Source organism: Nothobranchius furzeri, chromosome 7 (genome assembly GCF_043380555.1).
Source record: "Nothobranchius furzeri strain GRZ-AD chromosome 7, NfurGRZ-RIMD1, whole genome shotgun sequence".
Lineage (NCBI taxonomy): Eukaryota > Metazoa > Chordata > Actinopteri > Cyprinodontiformes > Nothobranchiidae > Nothobranchius > Nothobranchius furzeri.
In genome coordinates this window covers 25,102,110-25,127,736 of record NC_091747.1, presented here as the reverse complement: position 1 = coordinate 25,127,736, position 25,627 = coordinate 25,102,110, and the positions used below count along the sequence as shown (strand labels likewise).

The following is a 25,627-nucleotide window of genomic DNA, read 5'->3' as shown; positions in this document are numbered from 1 at the left end:
TATTTCTGGTTCAAAGCGAGGATGTAACGTCCAGCAATGGTCAGTTTGACCATTCAACATCTGGTCAAAATGGAGACACGAGACTGCACGTGTTCCCTTTAAATCAGCCTGCCTTCCCCACACCAGCTGGAGTTCAGAGCCTGCAGCTCTGACAGAGGTAATGAAATCATAACATTGACATCCTGTTCTTTCCAAGGTCCCTCACCTAGCACCCCTTTTATCTAAACTCCTCGCTTCAAAGAAGAAAGATTTTTAAAATTAAATATCAACTTCTGAAATTTACAAGCTAGATAATCATTAAATAAATGTTTGTTTATTGCTACTTATGATAATTATAAAATAATGAAATGTTTCATTAATCTGTGCTCAATAATTGTTTTAGCATGTTTACTTGACAAGGTCATAACATTTGCACTCACACAACAAAGTAAGGTAAAGTTAAGTCCATGACACGTAATTAACCTTTTACCAGATCAGAGCCTCCAGATCAAAGAAGGCTCTGAGATTCTTGGTAACATCCAAACTTGTCAACTTTTGGTTGGCTACACAATCATAACTTCATAACATTAAAGAAAGAGTATCACAGCTTATTGGTCACAAGTAGAGTTAATATATATACTGAGCTAAAGTACCCAGTTCACCTAACCCTACAAGGATAGGGCCACTGAAAAGAAAATACTATAATCTCAGAGTTCTGACTTTAATCTCAGAGTTCTGACTTTAATCTCAGAGTTCTGACTTTAATCTCAGAGTTCTGATTTTAATCTCAGAGTTCTGACTTTAATCTCAGAACACTGACTTTATTATTAGGGTTACTTTTTTGTCAGAGTTCAGACTTTTTTTCTTAAAGTAAGAATTCTCTTTCTTTACTTTTTTTCGTTTCAGTGGCCCTAATTCTCCTCCGTGAAAAGAGAGCCAGTAAACACTGATAATTGTTAGTTTGTGCAAACAACAGATGACAGCGAAAGACTCGCGCCCCGTCGGAACTGCAGAGGAGTGAGCCATGGCTGAAATGGCAGCCTTCTACTTGGTTCCTGTTTTTAAAAGAGATGACGAACTTCTTGGTGAAAAACCAGCCACCACTCCCCAGATGTCGCGACTAGCCCCAGAGAAACCAGGCTAGCAAGTTTTCAGCAGTCGGGGGTTGAAGACGGAAAAGGTAAACATGCTGGTTTTCCATCCCTGCTCTTGTATTCCTGTTCAATTCTGCCCCCCCCCCCCCCCCCCCCCGAGTTTCCTGTGCGCGCCTCTGCCTCCCCGTTACCTCTGATCGTTGCGCACGCACCTTCCCGCTGAGCTGCGCTGCTGTTGGATGCGGCTGCGCGCTTCAGCCGCTCTCGGAACAAGAACCCAAACTCACAGAAAACCCGTCCTCAGAGGTGTCCGGCAGGAGTCCATCGCTTACTTTTCTGCAGCAGCCGGACGTCCCTTGGATGGGAGGACGGATTTGGGTCCCAGCATGAACCAAACGGCCACCGTATCCCAAGTGAAATGCCAGTCTACCAAAACCATCAAGGTAAGAATCTGTTCCTGCTTCTTCTGCTGGAGTGAGATGTTAGTGTGGATGGGAGCAGAGCAGCAGCGGCTCACGGACTGGTGGAAACTTCACTGCGGGTTTGGAGACTTTGCGCATTGACGCGCAGCGCTGGAGACGTTCCGGAGAGGTTCCGGTGGTCTCCAGAAACCTGATGGAGTCTGGTGGTTCTGACTGGAAGCTGCTTTTATCTATCTGAGGTTCATGAAGCACCAGGCTGTGTTCTGATCGTGTTGGATCACTCAGTGGCGCAGTGGAGACATGTATTCACATCACGTCCCGCGTCTTGTTTCTATCTTGCAGACTGGAGAGGTGTCACGCGCTTGCTGTCATGGAAACGCGTCTGTTCTGTTAAACTTGAGTCTAACAGACCTGATTCCAGACCTGTTGTTAAGATCAACCAATCTGATTAAAGTGGAGGCTTTGTGTGCGGGTGCACGTGTGTGTGCGTGCGCGCGCACGACAGACATCCGTCCGACTTCGGCTCCGTCACGATGCAGAAACGTCCGCATTGTTTCCGTTCTGCGCCTGAATGTGCGGGAGGTAGTGAGATCTTCCCGCAGCCGCTTCTCACGCATCTGCTGCTGGTAAAAGCGCGTGCGCGTGACTCCCACATCGGACCGGGACCGATTTGTCCCGCAGGTTCAGCATCTTTTCACCCTCCGAGTCCCAGAGACACGTGGCTCCGGCAGAAGCATCGGTCCTGTCCCACAACGCCGCCCGGTTCCGGCTCCGTCCGAACAGACTGGGGTTGGGGGCTCCTATGCTGGAGGAGGATTGGACTAAGCTGCAGGCAGCCAGAAGCTGCTGATGCCGGAGAAACGGACCAGAACCTCTCTTTTGTTGGTGCAGGTTTGGTTTGTGCTTCAGGACCACCAGGTGAATGTGGGTTTTAGGTCAGTTAAAGGTCAAATTAGCATGAAAGCACCAGCAAAGGTCTGGTTTAACAGTCTTTATTATCCCTCATGAGGAAATACCTCTCTCATGTTGACTTTCCTCTCAAAATGGTTGTCATGGGAACCAGTCAGGCACCAGTCTCAGTTCAGTTTCTGGAGTCAAAAGAGGAAAACGTTGGGCAACTTTGGGAGATGTTGGAGACAAAACTGAGAACAAACTCGGACAGAATGGAGACATTTTGTAAATAAATAAAAATAAAACTTGTTTGTTGTTGCATCATCTGCCCCAGCGGTCTTCTAGTGCACCGCCTGCTGGAGGGGACAAAACACAGAGCAACAACAGATAATACAAATAAATCATAACTGATGACTAAAGATCCAGTAACGGCACCTGGAGGACACCAGGAACACCTTCCTCTCGTGAACACCGCTGCTAGAAGCGCGTGCACGTTTGTGTTTAGTTGTGTTTTGCTGCTGGGATAGAAAAGTTCTCACCTCAAACAACGTATGATTCAGAAGTCTTCTGGTGGATCTGCAGCAGCAGCAGAGAAACATGCTGCAGTTATGGCAAGCTGTTAGGCCACATAATTGGTACTTTAAACGAAATCTTTGGTCGGATATTTGTGTATTTGTAGTTTGAAGGGTCAGTTTTCACATTTTATTTTTAGCATTTGAAACAGTTTAACTTTATTTGATCTGATGGAGTCGGCTGCTATAAATAAACTCTTTATTCCTAAAGGAACCATGAGATGATTTATGTTTCAGAGGAATGAAATCTGTGGTTGGACCTGTGATGGAGGTCTTCTGTTCCGGGCTGTTATGGTTCATCCTCCTTCCTGTCAACGTTTGATGGAACCAAGCTCTTAGCAGGCTGATTAAATCCAGCTGTTCTCCTGCTGAGTGAAGACCTGAACTTCTACTCCTGCCTGCTGTGACTCGGATTAGAACTGGGATTAAAAACATGGTTTTATTTTCTCCACTGAGACCTATGGCTACAGAAAGGCTCGGAAACAGGAGCAGACTTGAAGTTTTATCCACAAGTGAATGTTGAGATGCTGAAATCAGACCCAGGTCTCTGATCATGATTGTGGTCTTCATGAACTGGATCTGAAGTTGTGGTCCTGGAGAGGAGGAGGAGGTCTGGTCTGGGACCTGATGTGGTCCTGTTGCCGTCTTCGGGTCGGTGGGAGGAAGGGAGTCTCATCTTGGACTCTTGTTCCTGAGTGATGGTGGGATGGACCAACCTGGGATGGACCAACCATGCAGTAGAACTGCTCCTCCTCATCAGAGGTGGGTCAGTGGTTAGGATGCCTCCTGGTCTAAAGGAGACCCCAAATAAAATGCAGAACTCTGGAGGGGCTTCATACCTTCTCTGTTCTGGGAGCACTTTGGAATGTGGGAATTTGGGGCTTTTAACAGATCAGCCTTGATAGTTGTCCTGAAACACCTACAGGGAGGTAGCTTCTCATGCTCTTCATCAGGAGCAGACCCAAAGAGCAGAGCAATGGGCGGAGCTTCCTAACCGTTTACCGATCCTGAACAAATCCGACATGCGTTTGCGTCTGTGTGGAAACAAACTCAGAGTTCCTGGGAGAACCGTGTTTGGCTTCTCACAGCATGTCTGAAACATGTAGTTGTTTTGGGGAATGAGTCGTTTTCATGCTCCATCCTGCAAAAGAACTCACAAATGATCCCAGCAGTGTTTGGAGAATTTGGAGGCGCGGGACACCTGGAGACTCTGGTTGCTGCCCAGCAGGGTGCCTTCATCTCACTCTGGATCTGCCTCAGAAATCAATGAAACAAGCATGAATGAATACTTCAGAACTCCTGCGTTCAGCACAAAAACCCGTTAATCTCTGGGTGACCTTATCATCTGCCACCCAGGACTTAACGTCTGTTATCCTCTTAACTGCCTTCTTCATGTCACAGCCGAGGCCCAAAACCAAAAACAAACCGTGAGTCCAAGCTGAGGTCATGCGGCGTTTAAGAGGTGACTTGTTTTGGTCACGTTTCTCTGAAGTGTCGGGTCCACCCACATGCAGCGGATCTGCAGCTCTGGTACCGTGCACCAGCTAATGGATCAAAACCAAAAAGTGTGAATTCCTCAAGCTGTGCTGCAACTTTTCACTTTGGATTCCTGCGGGAAGCTCGACGCGTACGGATTTATTTAGAGGCTGGATCCTTCTAAACAAAAGCAAGTCATGAGAAGATAAGACAACTGGGTGATGGTTGCAGCTACCAGCACCACCGTCCTCCTCCTCCTCCTCCTCATCCTCGTCATCATTAACCATTATCATCATCATAGAGATGGTCCATGAGTATAAGTACCTAGGTGTTTGGATAGATAACTCCCTTACCTTTAAATCTCATACAGATAAACTGGTGAAAAGATTAAAACTAAAGCTGGGTTTCTACTTCCGTAATAAGTCTTGTTTTTCTTTTGAAGGAAAGAAGCAACTTGTCACTACTACCTTTTTATCTGTACTAGATTATGGTGATCTTATATATATGAATGCTTCTTTAACTGTGCTACAAAACTGGACTCGGTTTACCATGCGTCTGAGATTCATCACAAGCTGTAGAGGCATTACACATCACTGTGAATTATATTCACCAGTGAAACGGCCGTCATTGGCATTTAGAAGACAAAATCATTGGTATGTTTTTATTTACAAGGCAGTGTTTGGATTGTTACCTCCTTATATTTGCACTTTAATCACACGAAAAAAAATGTTGATTCCCATTCTTTAAGGTCCAACGATCAGATGCTGCTTTCTGTTCCTTTTGCTCACACACAGTTAGGAAAGAGAGCCTTCGCTGCTCCTTCTGCTGCAGAAAACCTGGAAAATGACTGAGCAGGTTTCACTAAATGCCTTCAAAACCAAACTGAAAGCTTCAGAGACTGCATTAGTAACTTGTAACTGCTTTTAATGATTGAGTGTTTTATCATTGCCATTATGTTGTAACTGTTTGTGTTTTTGCTGCATCTTGGCCAGGACCAGTGTTGCCAACTCGGCGACTTTGTCACTGTTCCTAACGACTTTTTGACCCCCCTCAACGACTTTTTTTCCAAAAAGCGCCTAGCGACAAACTTAGCGACATTTCTCAGGACCCGTTGCTACTTTCTGTAGAACTTTCATGTAGATATTCCCTACAGATTAGCAACAAAGAAACCGTTTGCACTCTGAACCGTTCTTCCGGGAGTAAGGAAAGAGAACGATAATCTGCGCATGTGCACGAGGACTGACCAATCATAAACCGTTTTCGGCCGGTCTGATTCGCTGAAGCTGCAGAGCTGGAGACCGCCGATTTACGTCTGCTGCTTTCATATTGCTGCAGGCTCACGCTTCTACTAGAGACGGCGCGGGCGTCAACCTGCCATCTCTGGTTCTGCAGCCGTCAGACACTTTGGTTTTTCCTGCATTTGGCAAATAAAGTCATCGGGAGTTTCAACTACCGTACCGTTTACACACGCAGCTCTGTGGCTCATCTGAATTTCCTTCAGTGACACAGGGATGGTTATACTATGAGACACCCGCTCCCTTTTGCTCGGAGCGCCATTATTATCACGATGGAGAGAATACACAACAGAGAAGTTGAGAAACTATGAGGTGTAAAAAAACAGCTTTTTAGGAAAATGTCTGTGAGAATGAGGAGAGCAGGAGGTCTGAGTTATATCCTACAACAGAACTGTTTGGATCACCACACCATATCTGTTTTAATGCCACTTTATTGGTAGTTTTGGAATTTATTGTACATATCAAAGCAATTTGGGCCATTTTAATCATACTAATTAATAACTTTAACATATAACATAGTATTTATTTTCCTCCCTTTTAGTCCTATTATATATATATATATATATATATATATATATATATATATATATATTAGATGCCATAGAGAAAACGAACGCTAATGTGGCGTGATGACGTCATCAATATGTAAATAAGCACGTGACGTCATCTGGCGACATCTAGTGACTTTTGGGGGGAACTTCAGCTACTTTCAGTCAAAAACAGTTGGCAACACTGGCCAGGACTCCCTTGTGAAAGAGGTTCTTAACCTCAATGGGTCTCTATCCTGGTTATAGAAAGGTTAAATAAATCATCATCCTTCACCATCCTCCCATCATCATCTTCATCATCATCATCCTCTATCATCATTAACCATCCTCCACCACCATTCTCTATCATCACCATCATCATCCTCCTCCTCCTCCTCCTCCTCATCTTCATCATCATCATCCTCCACCATCCTCTATCATCATTAACCATCCTCCACCACCATCCTCTATCATCACCATCATCATCATCCTCTATCATCACCATCATCCTCCTCCTCCTCCTCCTTCTCATCTTCATCATCATCATCCTCCACCATCCTCTATCATCATTAACCATCCTCCACCACCATCCTCTATCATCACCATCATCATCATCATCCTCCTCCTCCTCCTCATCTTCATCTTCATCATCATCATCCTCCACCATCCTCTATCATCACCATCATCATCATTAACCATCCTCCTCATCATCATCCTTCACCATCCTCCCGTCATCATCATCATCATCATCATCCTCCACCATCCTCTATCATCACCATCATCATCATTAACCATCTTCATCATCATCATCATTAACCCTCCTCCTCCTCATCATCATCATCATTAACCATCCTCCACCACCATCCTTTATCATCACCATCATCTTCATTAACCCTCCTCCTCCTCCTCCTCCTCATCATCATCATCCTTGTTTCCCGATCACTAACGGCCTTCGCTGCCAGCGCTTCTCATCGTTTTTACTGTTTTTTTAAGAGTCACAGAACGTTGCGCGCTAGGATGACATTGACGCCAAAACAACCAAAACAAAGCGCAGACTCACCTCTTACATCAGGAAGAATCTGTGTGTTTCGAGCGTTATCCGTTCTTTCATGATCCGTTGTTGAATTGTGATCGGCAGACACTTTTCCAGTTCACGCCTCACTTTTTTTTTTTTTACAGGAACAGCCCAAAACAATCTCCTAACACATGGATGTTCTGCTTCCTGATCACGTGACGTGTGACGTAGGCAGATAAAGATCGGCTTCAGAGCTGAGATGTTTGATCTCTCAGTGCGGGGCTTTTTCTGATGCCCAAACAGTAAAAAAATTAACGGTTAACGGTTGGATCTAAAATGACGACTTTAGTCGTCAATGGCAATGAATGAGTTAACCATCCCCATCATCTTCATCATCCTCCACCACCATCCTCTCGTCGTCATCATCATCATCATCATCATCATCATCATCATCATCATCATCATCATCATCATCATTACCATCATCATCATCATTAACCATCCTCCTCCTCCTCCTCCTCCTCATCATCATCCTTCACCATCCTCCCGTCATCATCATCATCATCATCATTAACCATCCTCCACCACCATCCTCTATCATCACCATCATCTTCATTAACCCTCCTCCTCCTCCTCGTCATCATCATCATCCTTCACCATCCTCCCGTCATCATCTTCATCATTCTCCACCATCCTCTATCATCAACATCATCATCATTAACCATCCTCATCATCATCATAATCATCTTCATTAACCCTCCTCCTCCTCCTCATCATCATCATCCTTGTTTCCCGATCACTAACGGCCTTTGCTGCCAGCGCTTCTCATCGTTTTTACTGTTTTTTTAAGAGTCACAGAACGTTGCGCGCTAGGATGACATTGACGCCAAAACAACCAAAACAAAGCGCAGACTCACCTCTTACATCAGGAAGAATCTGTGTGTTTCGAGCGTTATCTGTTCTTTCATGATCCGTTGTTGAATTGTGATCGGCAGACACTTTTCCAGTTCACGCCTCACTTTTTTTTTTTTTACAGGAACAGCCCAAAACAATCTCCTAACACATGGATGTTCTGCTTCCTGATCACGTGACGTGTGACGTAGGCAGATAAAGATCGGCTTCAGAGCTGAGATGTTTGTTCTCTCAGTGCGGGGCTTTTTCTGATGCCCAAACAGTAAAAAAATTAACGGTTAACGGTTGGATCTAAAATGATGACTAGTCGTCAATGGCAATGAATGAGTTAACCATCCTCATCATCTTCATCATCCTCCACCACCATCCTCTCGTCGTCATCATCATCATCATCATCATCATCATCATCATTACCATCATCATCATCATTAACCATCCTCCTCCTCCTCCTCCTCCTCATCATCATCCTTCACCATCCTCCCGTCATCATCATCATCATCATCATTAACCATCCTCCACCACCATCCTCTATCATCACCATCATCTTCATTAACCCTCCTCCTCGTCATCATCATCATCCTTCACCATCCTCCCGTCATCATCTTCATCATTCTCCACCATCCTCTATCATCAACATCATCATCATTAACCATCCTCATCATCATCATAATCATCTTCATTAACCCTCCTCCTCCTCCTCCTCATCATCATCCTTGTTTCCCGATCACTAACGGCATTCGCTGCCAGCGCTTCTCATCGTTTTTACAGTTTTTTTAAGAGTCACAGAACGTTGCGCGCTAGGATGACATTGACGACAAAACAACCAAAACAAAGCGCAGACTCACCTCTTACATCAGGAAGAATCTGTGTGTTTCGAGCGTTATCTGTTCTTTCATGATCCGTTGTTGAATTGTGATCGGCAGACACTTTTCCAGTTCACGCCTCACTTTTTTTTTTTTACAGGAACAGCCCAAAACGATCTCCTAACACATGGATGTTCTGCTTCCTGATCACGTGACGTGTGACGTAGGCAGATAAAGATCGGCTTCAGAGCTGAGATGTTTGTTCTCTCAGTGCGGGGCTTTTTCTGATGCCCAAACAGTAAAAAATTAACGGGTAATGATTGGATCTAAAATGACGACTTTAGTCGTCAATGGCAATGAATGAGTTAACCATCCTCATCATCCTCCACCACCACCATCATCATCATCATCATCATTGACCATCCTCATCATCATCCTCATCATCATCATCATCATCATCTTCAACATCATCATCACCATCCTCCACCATCATCGTCGTCGTCATCTTCTTCTTCTTCCTCCATCATCATCATCTTCATCATCCTCCACCACCATCCTCCATCATCAACATCATCATCATCATCCTCTTCTGCCATCCTCCATCATCTTCATCATCGTCCACCACCATCCTCCATCTTCATCATCATCATCATCTACTACTACCATCATCTTCATCATCATCATCCTCTACCATCATCTACCACCATCCTCCATCATCTTCATCCTCCTCCTCCTCTACCATCCTCAGTACTTAGTTTCATCAAGTCTAAGATTCAGCAGCAACAACAGACTAATGAGTGGAATTTAAAGAAGTCTTTAAACGGGTCTAAAGCAGCAGTTCTGCTTCATAACCCCCTCCCAGGTTAACCAGTAAAATCCTAATAGTTTCTCCTTTAATGTTAACGGTCTGCAGTCACAGTTACTGGATACGATCAAACCTGTAGTTGGTGCAAAACACAAGATGTTTGTTTCAACTTCAATTTAATTGGAGTCAATTAAAACCAACTTTTATACTCATTCAGATGCATCTGAGCTGAGGAAGAGGATGCTATGGTGATGCTGATGAACAGGAGGGTGGTGATGATGGTTGCTCGTCTGGAGGTAAACGATCTACGTGAAAGTCGGTACAGCTGCTGGTTGGTTGGCATCTGAAGCCAGAGCTGATCATGAAGTGCAGAAGAGTGAAGAAGAAATCTGAACTCGCTGTTTAGCCAGGATGGAAAACTGTTTTCTTCATCCATCCATTTTCAGCCGCTTATCCAGAGTCGGGTCGCGGGGGCAGCAGTCTAAGCCAGGATGCCCAGACTTTTCTCACCCCAGCTCTTCTGGTGTTTCCCAAGGTGTTCCCTGGCCAGGTGAAAGACATAATCCCTCCAGCGTGTCCTGGGTCTTCCCTTGGGTCTCCTTCCAGGTGGATGTTCCCGGAAAACCTCACCAGGGAGGCATCCTGACCAGATTCCCAAACCACCTCAACTGGCTCCTCTCGATGTGGAGGAGCAGCAGATCTACTACAAGCCCCTCCCGGATGACCGAGCTTCTCACCCTATCTCTAAGGGAGAGCCCAGCCACCCTGTGGAGAAAACTCACTTCAGCCGCTGTGTCTGTGATCTCGTTCTTTCTGTCATTACCCAAAGCTCATGACCATAGGTGAGGGTAGGAACGTAGATCGACCGGTAAATCGAGAACTTCACCTTCTGACTCAGCTCTCTCTTCACCACGACAGACAACTCCAGCATCACTGCAGATGCAGCACCAATCTGCCTGTCGATCTCACGCTCCATCTTTCCCTCACTCGTGAACAAGTCTCCAAGATACTTAAACTCCTCCACTTGAGGCAGGACCTCATCCAGACCTGGAGAAGGCATTCTACCCTTTTCCGATTCAAGACCATGGTCTCAGATTTAGAGGAGCTGATTCTCATCCCATCATCACTATCACCATCACCACCATCATCATCACCACTACCATGATGATGATGATATTTATAGGACAACACCGTCTGTCTGGGCCCAGACTCCCAAAACAACCCTTGCCACAATTATTGTTCCTCAAAGGAGACCTTGTTTTGGGAGTCTGGGCCCAGACAGACGGTGTTGTCCTGTACATGAAAGGTAATCTTGTGTCAATTAGATGATGAAAATTGACCACTTGGATACGTAACATGTCGATGATGATGATGGTGGTAGTGATAATGATGATGATAGTGGTGGTGATAGTGGTGATGATGGTGACAGTGATGATGATGATGATTCATGATCATGGGCTGCATGGTGGCACAGTGGTTAGCACTGTTGCCTCGCAGCAAGAAGGTTGCAGGTTCGGAACTCGGCTGTGGCCTTTCTGTGTGGAGTTGTGTGTTCTCCCCATGCATGCGTGGGTTTCCTCCGGGTACTCCAGTTTCCCCTACAGATCACAACATGCCCTATAGGTTATAAACTGTACGTTGCTTTGGATAAAATTGTCTGCCAAATAAATAAACATAAACATGATGATGATGATGGTGATAGTGGTGATGATGGTAATGATTATGGTAATGATGATGGTGGTGGTGATGATGATGATGGTGATAGTGGTGATGATGGTAATGATGATGATGGTGATAGTGGTGATGATGGTAATGATGATGATGGTGGTGGGGATGATGATGATAATGGTAATGATGATGGTGGTGGTGATGATGATGATGGTAATGATGATGATGGTGGTGGTGATGATGATGATGATGATGGTGGTGATGATGGTAATGATGATGATGGTGGTGATGATGATGATGGTGGTGATGATGATGATGATAATGGTAATGATGATGGTGGTGGTGACGGTAATGATGATAGTGGTGATGGTGGTGGTGATGATGATGATGGTGATAGTGGTGATGATGGTAATGATGATGATGGTGATAGTGATGATGATGGTAATGATGATGATGGTGGTGATGATGATGATGATAATGGTAATGATGATGGTGGTGGTGATGATGATGATGATGGTGGTGGTGATGGTAATGATGATAGTGGTGATGGTGGTAATGATGATGATGATGATAATGGTAATGATGATGGTGGTGGTGATGATGATGATGGTGGTGGTGGTGATGGTAATGATGATAGTGGTGATGATGGTAATGATGATGATGGTGGTGATGATGATGATGATAATGGTAATGATGATGGTGGTGGTGATGATGATGATGATGGTGGTGGTGATGGTAATGATGATAGTGGTGATGGTGGTAATGATGATGATTATGATAATGGTAATGATGATGGTGGTGATGATGATGATGATGAGGGTGGTGATGATGGTAATGGTGATGATGGTGGTGATGATGATGATGATAATGGTAATGATGATGGTGGTGGTGATGATGATGATGATGGTGGTGGTGATGGTAATGATGATAGTGGTGATGGTGGTAATGATGATGGTGTAGCGTAGTTACTCTACATAACTAGAATTTAACGCTGTGCTATTCAGCTTTGTTAGATTCTGAGAAAGATCAAACGACTTGGCAAATGAAACTTATATCATATATAAATATATCCACTGATATTTATATAATCGATAGAAGTTCATACACCAACTGGCTTGGTCTATATTTAATCAAAAGATTAATATTTAATTTAAGATATTTAAATTAATAGCAAAAGTTATTTATTAAATCTGAAGATTTAGAGATTTTTGCTCGTTCAATGACCAAATATACACCACTCTGTGTTTTATTTCAAAGAAGGCTCAGGTTTAAAAAGTTAAGAATTTATTACTAACAATTTAAAAATGACAATTTAAAAGACAATTCATAAATGACAATTTATAAAAGCTTTGGTATTAAAACTTGGTATTAAAGCAACCTGTGTCTGGATGAACTAGAAATGAAGTGTGTGTTTGGATGTGTGAATGTAAGTCTCAGAAGGTTTCTATCAGAGAGAGAGAATGTGTTCTGGGTGAAAGAGGTGGTTTGCAGTTGAGCTAAGTCATTTTTTAAAGAAACAGGCATACGGACGCAATCTGTCGAAAGTGTCTACCTCACCCGGTTAGGAGACCCCCTTCTTGGATCCGAGATGTCAGGTGGGATGATGAACCCCCAAGCATGAGGTGGGTAGAAGAACCGTGGTGCGACCAAATCTGTCCTGAGATGTCTCCAGGTCACAATGACTGATGAAACTGGTTGCGTCTCAAAAATCAATAACTCTGAAGGAGTTGCGCGTCAGCTTGGTGCAGATGGCGTTTCTTGTTGAAGCAATTCTATCAGCGTGACAGAAAAGCTTTGGTAGAGATTTCGAGCGGCCGACCCGATACTCTGGAACTCTCGTCGCCACGGAGAGATTTTGGTGAGCTCAAGAACTGAACTTGAACTGAGGAGTTTTGGTTTTAACATACCTCAGAACATGCCCTCTCAGAGATAGAAAGCTTTGGTTGTTATGGAGCAAAGACGTGTGAATGCAGTTACCTTTACCCTGATTTCTGTGTCCTGCATGGTGTGTATAAGTGCACATGACCTTCTGTCACTGTTAAACATGACTGATTATCATAAATAATAATGATTATTAACCAAAGAACAATAATTCATTTCAGTAATTAAATACATTTATAATGAACCTTTAATGATTATTTATGAACCTTGTAATAGGACAGTGAAAAGAGTTTATTAAAAATGATTCTTTTAAATCTTGAAGTGTCCTTCATCTTGCAGATGGAACAGCAGTCAGATAAAGGCAGTCAGATTAAAGATGGTTTACAGCAGACTTTGTGTCTCCTGTTGTGATTATTAGTCAACGAATAATTTGTGAGCTTTACCTACTGTTTTGGATTAATCAATTAATTCGTAAATATGGAAATATTTACCGATTTATTACGTAATTAGGAAATCCTTGGATGTCCTCGGGGTACCACCCCGTTGTTAACAGGGGAAATGAATCCACAACCTCTAATCAATCTGTCCAAAGTCCGTAAAATCTTTAAAGAGCTGCATTTATTTTTATATCAACACAAACAAACTCACTTGAGACAAATGCTTAATTGGCAATAACATTTGATAACTAATATACCCACTTCAGCTCCTTCCAAAGTGTTAGCTTATTAATATCCACCAACTTATTTTATCAAATGAATAACAAGTAATTAAATAATGGTGAAATGTGAAATAATGATCTGATGGGGTAACCCAAGATGGAGGTAGTTTTGAAACAAAATGGCTGGTCCCTTCGTCTGAGGGAGCAAGGACCCGACTGTGTATGTGGGATGTGTGTGTCCTCCCAAGCACTGAAAACCAGAATGTGTGTGTGTGAGCGTGTGTGTGTGTGTGTGTGTGAGTGTGTGTGTGCGTGCGTGGGCAACTTTCACTTTAAACTTCCAAAGCACGTTCAGTCACAGTAAAACTTAACCAAACACTTCAAATCACAAAGCACAAAAGAAGAATAACAGATCAAAGTTAAAATTGAATATCTAACGATCTGTTTATGCTGTGGCCACAGCTAAAAACAACTTAGATATTACAATGAAAGAAAAGATCTTACTTCAAGATGTCTGGATGACGTATTTGGTACGGAAGAGAAAGAGCTGTCGTTACTTTAAAGCAATTGCGCGGTGTGATCGCTTGTTCGGAACTTATTAGAGAAACGGAAGAGAAAGGGAGAGAGAAAAAGAGGAAATCTTCTCTGAACGAATTCCAAGGCATCTCTCGTCGTTCGCGCTGAGCAGATTTAATGGCTTTCCGCTGCTTTACAGCGGCTCTCCTCCACACGCTGTCCGGTGCGGTAGCAAACTAGTGCGTCTTCACGCCAGTTGAACTGGAACAAAAGACGAGTTAAGTTTCATTCTGCTGGCTTTTCATAGCTTTCCGGCGGGCGGACCGTGGGTCCGGGGTTCGACATTGCTTTGGTGACGTCATCACGTTGCTTCCGGGCAGAGAATCATGGGAAATGGAGTTTGCTGGCGCTGGAATTTATTATCTGCTTTTGCAGATGACAGTCTTTTGGAGAAAAAGCTGCGTAGCAATTTTCTCCTGAGGGCAGACCCTCAACACTCCTGTGAAGGATAATCTGTAAATAGAAGTACAGCCAGGACAGCTTGACCCAGCTGAGGAAGTGTGACCTTTGGGTCACAAATGAGGCCATTCATGTCGCTACAATGGTAATGATGATGGTGGTGGTGATGATAATAATGATGATGGTGACAGTGATGATGATGATGGTGATAGTGGTGATGATAATGATAAATGATAAATGACCCGCACTTGTATAGCGCCTCTCAGAGTAAGGACTCCAAAGCTCTTTACACTACAGTGTATCATTCATCCATTCACACACACATTCATACACTGATGGTGATGAGCTACGATGTAGCCACAGCTGCCCTGGGGCACACTGACAGAGGCGAGGCTGCCGAGCACAGGCACCACCGGTCCCTCCGACCACCACCAGCAGGCAAGGTGGGTTAAGTGTCTTGCCCAAGGACACAACAGCAGAATTATCTGTTTGGACCCGGGATCGAACCTGCAACCTTCCGATTACTGGACAACCCGCTCAACCTGTTGAGCTACTGCTGCCCCAACAATGATGATGGTAATGATGGTGGTGGTGATGATGGTGATAGTGGTGATGGTGTAATGATGATGGTGTAACATGAGGAAATATGGGTTTTCTGTCACAATGGTGGTGCTGGACTCAGCTGGGTCAAAGCTGGGTCGCTGAGAACTTTCACCCACAGATTAATACCTGAACGCCAGCGAGTCTGGGAGGAAACCATAACATCAGCCACCTGAAGTCTACCAGAAGATGTGTTTCCATGAGTTGTACCCAGACCAAGTCAAAACATAAAGTTTAAACTTCTGTTTCTTGATTTTAATGTTAAAGTAACCATTATCATTTTGCTCATTATAAATGTGTTTAATCAAATGAATGGTTCTTATGCTTTGGGGTAATTATAATGGCTTAATGAATCCATAATTAGATAGTGTTGAGGATGTTTGTTGCTGACCTTCACACACAAACATTCACACACACCCACACACATCTTCCCACAGTAAACTCCAGACACATTTGATGACGCACACGTTTGCTTTGAGAAGAGAAAGGTTTTTGGTAAGTTTGAGTCTTATGATTCCAGTTCGTGCTTGACAACGAAAGAGAACAGACCTGAAAACCAAAGGGGGGGCAGAGCCTGTTGGCTCGTTCTTCCCCCCTTTCACGCTGTTTCTGCCAAGCCAGGCAGAATAGCTGAATCGCAACTTCTAACGCAGACTCATTACCGAGTCTTTTGATTTCTGAGTGAATTAACTTAAGAAAGCGCGTCGACAAAATGCTTTACCATCAACGTGTACCGAGGGCAACTCTGGACCGGTTCCGTTCGACACCTACGTCTTCCCTGTCAGCCGTTGAGTGTCATCTGGATGAACCACAACATCCCCCACGGCCCGGAACCGAAAGAGGGTCCACAAGAGTTCGGTGAGACAGAACACGGTGTTTAGCGTTTGGATGCATCTTTTCCAACTAAACCTAAGTTTATTCAAACCATCACTTTTCACTCAGACACCTGTTTCTTCCTGAAGCAAAATCACCTCATGTTCAATTCTCACCACACTTTGCACCCACACGCATCCATAATCACATCATATCACTCTCACAACTCACAACATTCTCAATCTTCATAAATTCACCAGAAGGTCTATTTGAGCAAGAACAGCATATAAACTGTAAAAGATTGTCCCACAAAGTTGCAAATGTTGATTGTTATTTCCTGTTTGTCAATTTTCAAAATCATTAGTTTAATTTGAAGAATTAAAACTTTTAATTGTCAAACTGGTTTCCTCATTGAACTGAAACACAGACACACAGATATTATCGGCAGTTTATCGATGAAAACAACCTTTGAGTCTTCTTAACAATAAAACTGAGTAAAGACAGTTTCTCCTTACAATATGGTTAAACCAACCAAAGTTTTCTTTACAATGGTGATGATGATGGTGATGAGTTAGGGCAGGGCCATTCAATTCCAGGCCTGGAGGGCTGGTGTCCAGCAGGTTTTAGTGTTAACACATGGTTTCAGTCAGCAGGTGATTAACAGGCTTCTGCAGAGTCCGATGAGCTGCTGCAGGTGATTCAACCACTGAATCAAGTGTGTTGGAGCAGAGAAACCACTAAAACGTCCCTCCAGCACCAGGATTGAATATCCCTGATGTCGGGGATGATGGTGATGACGATGAAGAACATAAACATTTTACTTTTTAGAATTTTACAGGTGAATCTCACGCTCCTGAGCAGGTTTTGTAAAATTTGGTTTTTCTTGCCTCACATGTGGCTCTTTTTGATCAGCTGAATCTTCTGTATGCAACAGAAACATGACCTTAAATATGCCTGCGGGTATTTCTGAACTAATTATAATTTCACCACCTAGAAACAAGTTTCTGTGTCCCAGCAGAGATCTTGGACCTTTGTAATCATCTACACAGAGATGAAAAGTTAATGTTTAATGCAGAAAATGATTAAAGTTAAAAGATCAACAGAAAGGTTGAAGCTGCTGCCACTGGTTCATAGGGTAACCATACCAACTCCTGGAGGCTTGTTATTGCCATACCTGCTGGTGGCTTATTGGGGTCACCATGCTAATTGGGGGAGGCTCGGGTTACTAGGGTAACCACTCGTGGCTTGTTAGGGTCACCATGACAACACACCTGTGGGAAGGGATCTTAGAGGAAACAATTATTTAAGCTTCAGATTGTTGATAAAGAAAAAAAGCAAAAAAAAAAAATACTTCTTGGTCCAACCATCATTAATAGTGCAACAGAAACATCTGATGGTGGAGTATGGCGTTTAAAGCGTGCCACAACCCGTGCACGCGCATTGGGTCCACAGCGCGCGTGTGAACGGGACTCGCGAGCGGAAATATACATGGCGAGAGGTCATTTGTGCACTGAGAGGGAGCAAACTGTGTCTGTGAGCGCACAAGGATGTGCACAAGTGACAAACCTGCGTGCGCGCGTTGTCAACGAGCACACGGCAGAGGAAAACGTGCGCGTGCGGCAGCCTCTGTGCGCGCTCGGCAGCCTCTCTGCGCGCTCGGCAGCCTCTCTGCGCGCTCGGTTTCTGACTCCTGCTCGCTCGGCTGTAAGGGTTTTGGCACTCTGGAGGCGTGGCCTGTGGCAGATCTCCTCTGTCCTCTGATTGGTTAGTGTATCCCGCACTTTACCCTCTACCTATTTATATAAAAAAGTCTACTAGTCAAGTAGTTGCTGGCATAGCTCAGTTGGAAGAGCGGGTGACTCTCGCCCTGAAGGATCCAGGTTCGAGGCCGGGCAAGGAAAATGTAGTAGATGTCATGTTCATTTTTCTTAATTTCAGGTATTTTACAGTTGTGACCGTTCAACTGTCATTAAACGTCCGAATGTTTGCTGGGCAGTGTTTTAAAAAGTGCACATAAGCTAGATGGTTTTAACCATATAAAATTACATTTTTTGTGATACTGGAAAAATACATACTGAAATAAAACTACTGATTGAAAACTTTATGACTGTGGTTGTACAATATATGACTCACTAATACACTGCAAACTCCCTTAGAGTGGGGCTTCCAGAGAGAGAGAGAGAGAGAGAGAGAGAGAGAGAGAGAGAAAAGTTCTTGCCTCATTAATGAATTGTTTATTTTTTTCAGTATTTAATTGACAAATTATCCTTTCAAATAATTAATTGATGAGTTACATAATTGTCCATTTAGAATTGTTGAATGGACTGAGTCAAGTTTGGTGCACTTTATATATTTCAAAACATGTTTTTTTTATTTTAATGATGCATATAAATAATTTAAATGTTAATTTAATGAAATATTTCTATTTTTTCATTACCTCACCCTTGTTTTGACAAAAACGGGACCTTGCTGGATAATATCATGGAGAAACTATTTGTTCACAGTACATGGCTCCGTAAGGATCTGTGTACCAAAGGAGGAGATACTCAGAAATCTGTCTGCAGATTGTTACAACCCAGACTGGAAGTGGCGGGCTGTAATAAGAAAGGAGACCAAACAGAGGAGTGGGGGTTCAACAACTGATTTATTTAACAAAAGTAAGGATTTACTAAAGCAAGTTAGTGAACAGAAAATGGCCATCTCAAGGTTTTACTCGGATGTCCCTCAGCAGGGTGCAGCACTGTTGAAGGTCATCTGAATGAAAGCTTGATATGAAGCTTCTTTATGAAAGTGTGTAAATATACAGTATGGTTGCCGTACATATGTTGAGGTTCTCAGACATCAGGCTTCTTTGCCCAGGCCTTCACTAGTGGGCTATTTTAAAAGTTGGTAAGGAGAAAAACCACAGCATATAGCTGATTGTTTACAAATGCAAGGAGGGGAAAACAATCAAAATGCTTGTGTTCTTGGACCAGATGAATGGAGCGCTCCACATGCACTCAGAGATGTTATGGCTTCTGTTTCTATAACTTTACATGCAGACATTTGAGGTTTGCCAGAAAGGAAAGCTGGCCTGTACACTTTGCAGGGCACAATGTCATCAATGCAGAAACCCCTGTCTACCAAGATGACCATCTCTAGTTGTAGCATTTTCAACACACCAGATTCCCAGGTTGGTCGCTGATAGTTCCAGCATACAGTGCTGAGACAAAGGTCACTGGCCTATGTGGCACAATCCAAATGAGCCTCTTCAGAGTGCAGTTGAACTTGAGGAAAATATATGACTCTGGAAGAGAGGGGAATATGGCCATTGACACCTCAGATCAGTGCAGTCAAGATTTACTGGTGTTTGGGTAGTCCTGAACGTGTTGTGATGCCCCCACCATCTCATTGGGTTTTCATTTGTGTTTAATTGTGTTTTTCTTCTGTTGTAGGCAGCTGGTTAAGCAGCCTTGGAGGCGCCTGGGCTCAGGGTGTGGTGCTGCCTACAAAGCCTACTGTTTTTCTGCTTTCACTGGGTCTCTCCTGTGTGGTGGAGAGTCCTCACTGGCCATTTTCTGTTCACTAACTTGCTTTAGTAAATCCTTACTTTTGTTAAATAAATCAGTTGTTGAACCCCCACTCCTCTGTTTGGTCTCCTTTCTTATTACAGCCCACCACTTCCAGTCTGGGTTGTAACAATCTGCAGACAGATTTCTGAGTATCTCCTCCTTCGGTACACAGATCCTCACTGAGCCATGTACTGTGAACAAATAGTTTCTCCATGATATTATCCAGCAAGGTCCCGTTTTTGTCAAAACAAGGGTGAGGTAATGAAAAAATAGAAATATTTCATTAAATTAACATTTAAATTATTTATATGCATCATTAAAATAAAAAAAAAAACATGTTTTGAAATATATATAAGTGCACCAAACTTGACTCAGTCCATTCAACAATTCTAAATGGACAATTATGTAACTCATCAATTAATTATTTGAAAGGATAATTTGTCAATTAAATACTGAAAAAAATAAACAATTCATTAATGAGGCAAGAACCTCTCTCTCTCTCTCTCTCTCTCTCTCTCTCTCTCTCTCTCTGGAAGCCCCACTCTAAGGGAGTTTGCAGTGTATTAGTGAGTCATATATTGTACAACCACAGTCATAAAGTTTTCAATCAGTAGTTTTATTTCAGTATGTATTTTTCCAGTATCACAAAAAATGTAATTTTATATGGTTAAAACCATCTAGCTTATGTGCACTTTTTAAAACACTGCCCAGCAAACATTCGGACGTTTAATGACAGTTGAACGGTCACAACTGTAAAATACCTGAAATTAAGAAAAATGAACATGACATCTACTACATTTTCCTTGCCCGGCCTCGAACCTGGATCCTCCGGGGCGAGAGTCACCCGCTCTTCCAACTGAGCTATGCCAGCAACTACTTGACTAGTAGACTTTTTTTATAGATAGGTAGAGGGTAAAGTGCGGGATACACTAACCAATCAGAGGACAGAGGAGATCTGCCACAGGCCACGCCTCCAGAGTGCCAAAACCCTTACAGCCGAGCGAGCAGGAGTCAGAAACCGAGCGCGCAGAGAGGCTGCCGAGCGCGCACAGAGGCTGCCGCGCGCGCACGTTTTCCTCTGCCGTGTGCTCGTTGACAACGCGCGCACGCAGGTTTGTCACTTGTGCACATCCTTGTGCGCTCACAGACACAGTTTGCTCCCTCTCAGTGCACAAATGACCTCTCGCCATGTATATTTTCGCTCGCGAGTCCCGTTCACACGCGCGCTGTGGACCCAATGCGCGTGCACGGGTTTTGACAGGGGTATGACGCGATAGTGGAGTTTTAGGTTTTAGATGTCTGCTGCAATGTTCCAGGTTGGAGATGGGAGTTAAAAAGATGGAAGTCTGAGTGTGAAGATGGGGCGGGGCTACAGCACCTGGTTCACCTGATACCTGTTGTGGTGTAGAGATTGTTGGATGTTAATTCCACAGATCAGTTCTCTCCTTCTGATCAAGCTTCATGAGCCCTTTAAAAATGACGCAACGGTGCGAGTCCTAGTGGGTTTGGACTGCTCTGATTTGAGCGAAACAGTTTCAGCGGAAAGCTCAGATCCACGTCTCCTCCAGGGTTCTGATCTCTAGCAGCTTTGTTTGCTTTGTCTCTTCAGCAAACAGCGGCAGCTCTCATCTCATCTCAGTAAGTCAGCAGCTCGACAGCTCAGCCAGCAGGTTATTGAACCTGCAAGGCGTTCCTCTGTTCAGAAGATCCATCACATAAACAGTCTTTAAAAACTGCTCGGGACCCACTTGCTCCGGAGGTAATAGATTGCTGGAATCCATCTCATAAGAATGATTGCGTTGGCTCTGGAGTCAGAGAGTCCATAAATTACAGCGTGATGCAATAAATCCTCCCCTGTGAGAACATCTCTGAGTCCAGAGCCTCACGGAGGAATTTCTGATCAATGTGCTGCTAATTTGTCCTTTGGTTGAGACGTATCTGCCACTTATTTGCATATTTGCACTTCCATATAAGAGGGCTTATTTATAAAGTGGAAGTAGCCTGTTGAGCCACTGCTGTGTGATAACCTCACTCCTCAGGATCTAAAGGAGCTGCTTCTGAGAAAACAGCCGGATGTTCTCAGAACGCTGAACTCATGAGCTTCTCCTGCTGATCCACAGTATAAACGATATAAGGTAGAAACGATATAAAATTGGGTAATGATAGAGTTTTTGGCTGTATCGCAATACCGCGATAACACATGACGTCACTAAGATGTGCACCCTGCTGACATTGGGGCAACAGAATGGCGGTGACTGCAAGCATGGAGTGGGCGGAGGAGGAGGCCTATATGCCTCAAGCAGCATACATCTGCCACATGAGGATATTTAAAGGCATGTCATTTTGACATATATAAACAGAGAGAAAAAATATATTGCAATATATATCGTTAACGCACATGCTTCAGATTATATCGCATTAGAGATTTGAGGCCATATCGCCCAGCCCTAATCCAGAGCAACATAAATGTTCTCTGTGCTTACCGTACAAACTACATAATCCTCCTTCTGCTAGAAGGTTCTTGAACAAACAAGATTCCATCAACGTCAAAGAAATTCTGTCAATCCTTCACAATTAAAGTCTTCTCTAAAGCTGAATAATGTATTAATGTTGTTTTCCAATAAAACTTCAGCGGCATTAATGATTCACCGTTCATGTCGGCTCGATTCACGAGACGCGTTTCAGATGCGGAGGAGACCCTGGAGAGGTGAGATCATTTAGTTGGAGGCAGGGATGGTAAATGGATGGATGGGTGAGTGGGTGGGTGGATGGATTGCTGGATGGATGGATGGATGGATTGCTGGATGGATGTATGGATGGATGGATGGATGGATGGTTGGGTGGGTAGGTGGATGATGGATGGATGTAGGTTTGTTGGTGGAGGTCAAAGGCTAAAATGACAAACTTCATGTTAACAGCTGATGAGATCCTCATCTGCTTCAGGTCAGATTTCCTTCTGCCGTTGTTGTCGGTAATGCTGGAGGTCAAGGTACCAGTGATGTCGTTCATGAATACAACGGCTCTTAGAGCCGGCTCCGTCTTTTAGGAGCCAAGTCGGACTTTAAAAAAATTATTTTTCTTTTACTTTCTTGCTCCCTTTCTCTCTCTCCCTCCACGTTTAAGCTGCGCGTGATTGGTCAAGTCTTTGACGAACCCTCCTCGTCTGCAGCCAGCAGGAGGAGGACTGAGGGGCGGAGGACAGGTACTGGTGTAAACTCACAAAGCAGCAGGGGGAGGAGGGGGAGAAAAGGGAGAAACAACAGGCTACAGAGAGGTGAGGACATGAGTTAAAGCAGCAAATGCAGCCAGATTAGGACACATTTTACCATTACTGACTGTACAATGCATCAATATCTTTTCAACCAGGCTCTACAAATGTTATTGTGTGAAGTTGTTTACCTGTAAACAGTTCAGTCTTTAAATAGTTTACGTACAGAGTTTATTTTTGTTATTTATAATTAGTTTTGTTGCACTCTGTTTAGTGTTGGAAGTCATTTAAAGGGGTACAGTGCAACTTTTTCACATTTTTAAATCATGTTCTTGAGCCAGTCTGTGTTAAAACGACCTTTGACATGATTTATGTAAAGTCACTCAGACCCACCGCCTCTGTAGCCAGATACCACACCTGTAGCCTCAGAGTGGCGGGCCGCTGCTTAGCTGACATACCTGGTGCTGCAGTCTGCTTCCAGCAGGTTTGCTGCATGTTTTAGATCATGAACACATCTGATATATTTGGTTTAGTGATGAATCCCTTCTGTAGACGCTAATGAGGCTGGGAGACGTTCACACAGAGAGGGGGTTCTACTAAACGGACACTAGAGGTGCTAAACACTCGCCCAAACTGCCTCGTCTCCCTTTGAATAACAAAAAGTTGATTTAATAAAAGTTTGTAGATTGGTCAATAATTTCACACACATTTTACAAAATTTCAGGTGATAAATTAATTTAAAAAACAAGAAATATGAGGAGCCGTTTCAGAGCCGTTTCTCTTAAGAGCCGGAGTTCCCATCACTACAGGGTTCATCTGTTTATGTCTCAGAGAAAATAATGAGCGAAGCAGAAAAAACATCTTGAAGGCGGAGCCGGTGGAACGTTACGTTCCTGTTGGGATAAAAATAAACATTTTTTTCTGTTGTTTTGAAGATAAAAGTGGAACTTTGAGCGGAATTTTTAAACAGTGAAGCAGATTCCATCCATTAGATTCCCAGTTTGTCTCTTTGGTGGGAACAGAACCTCCAGCTGGAAAACAAAGTTCTTACCCTAACCATCAAGATGTTTCTGCTGGACGTCCCTTTCTTCTCTGTTCTGATGCTGTGTGTGTGTGTGTGTGTGTGTGTGTGTGTGTGTGTGTGTGTGTGTGTGTGTGTGTGTGTGTGTGTGTGTGTGTGTGTTGGCATTAAAAGACATTTAGACAGGTTTTATTCTGAATGTTCGTGTGGTGCAACGAGGCACACCCTGACATTTTGAAGTGTTTTTCCGGGTCTGGAGGAAAGTCGCTCCGTCTCCTTGCAACAGGATTCCTGTAAAAACAAACAAATATGGTTTATTCTACAGAAAATGAAATAAGAAACTGAACTTCCTATTTTAAATCATTTTGTTTGAGTCTGATCTTATCTACAACAATTATTTTATTTAAGTTATGAGAAATGATCTCTTGTGGTTTGATTTAATAAATCATCAAAGGAAATATTTTCTTCTGCATAAATAAAATCTAAAGTACCCTGGATTAAATCTTTACAGATTAAATTGCATTCCCAAAGGGGCCGTATCATGGAAAATCCACTTTTTGGAGCGCTAACTCCGACGCTCAGTTATTCAGAGTTTAAGCGTTAAATTCTAGTTGAACAGAAGAGTTACAAAACATTCACCCCCTCAGAGTTGTCATGAAGGTAAACTAGATCTATTAGGTCTAATGTATCTAGATATAGATATATAGAATGTTTTTTTTGAACCAGGTTGTAAACATGTTAATTTCTGCTGTGAAATAGGCCAGTTTTTAAATAATTTATCTTATTGTTTGTAATAATTCTGATGCTAATTCATCTTCATTTCCTTTTCAAATACATTTCAGATAAAAATTAATTCTTCCATCAAATCTGTGAAGATTAACAACATTTTGTTGCAGGATTAGAAGTAAACCTAGCTTAAAACTCTAGACCAGGGGTGTCAAACTCAAATTCACACTGGGCCATAATGAGGATCTGGGACAAAGTTGCAGGCCAAACTTAAAGGGACTTTACGGAGTTTTTAATTTTATGCTTGCGATTGCCCCCTCAGGCCAAAAGCATAACGGCAGCTTCAATAGTAGGCCCGTGCACGAGGCGTGCATGCTGTACGTGCACACTCCTTAACGAAAATAACAGCTGAGACAGTCCCGTGCATGTGTGTGTGTGTGTGTGTGTGTGTGTGTGTGTGTGTGTGTGTGTGTGTGTGTGTGTGTGTGTGTTTGTGGCCCGGAGGACAGAGGACAGGAGAATGCGCAGCTAATTAATTAAATAATGTGGTTCTGTACCTTTCTCTTCAGCACAGCTGACAAAGGTTTATGATGGGTCAGTCCTCCTACATGCTCAGATCATTCCCTTCCCTTGCTTGAAAAATTGTTCCAAAATGAAAGTTGAACCCACATCTTTTTTATCTGTGAATTCAACGCTGTTCGGCAAGTCTCAAATAAAAATTTGGGCATCTTACTG

At 43.3% G+C, this 25,627-nt stretch overlaps 1 protein-coding gene across 2 annotated transcripts in view; it reads left to right on the top strand.

The window, feature by feature from the left end:
* The first annotated feature begins 1,249 nt into the window (after positions 1-1,249).
* The window catches only part of LOC107382735 (inactive dipeptidyl peptidase 10), a 151,751-nt gene continuing 127,373 nt past the window's right edge, over positions 1,250-25,627 (top strand). Inside the window, exon 1 of one of the 2 annotated variants that reach the window (XR_008565976.2) lies at positions 1,250-1,516. Coding sequence is in view for 1 of the 2 variants with exons in the window: in XM_054751285.2 (XP_054607260.2) it covers positions 1,313-1,516 (204 nt within the window). In the remaining variant the exon portion in view is untranslated. The remainder of the gene's footprint in view (positions 1,517-25,627) is intronic. The other variant, XM_054751285.2, reaches the window with a different exon arrangement.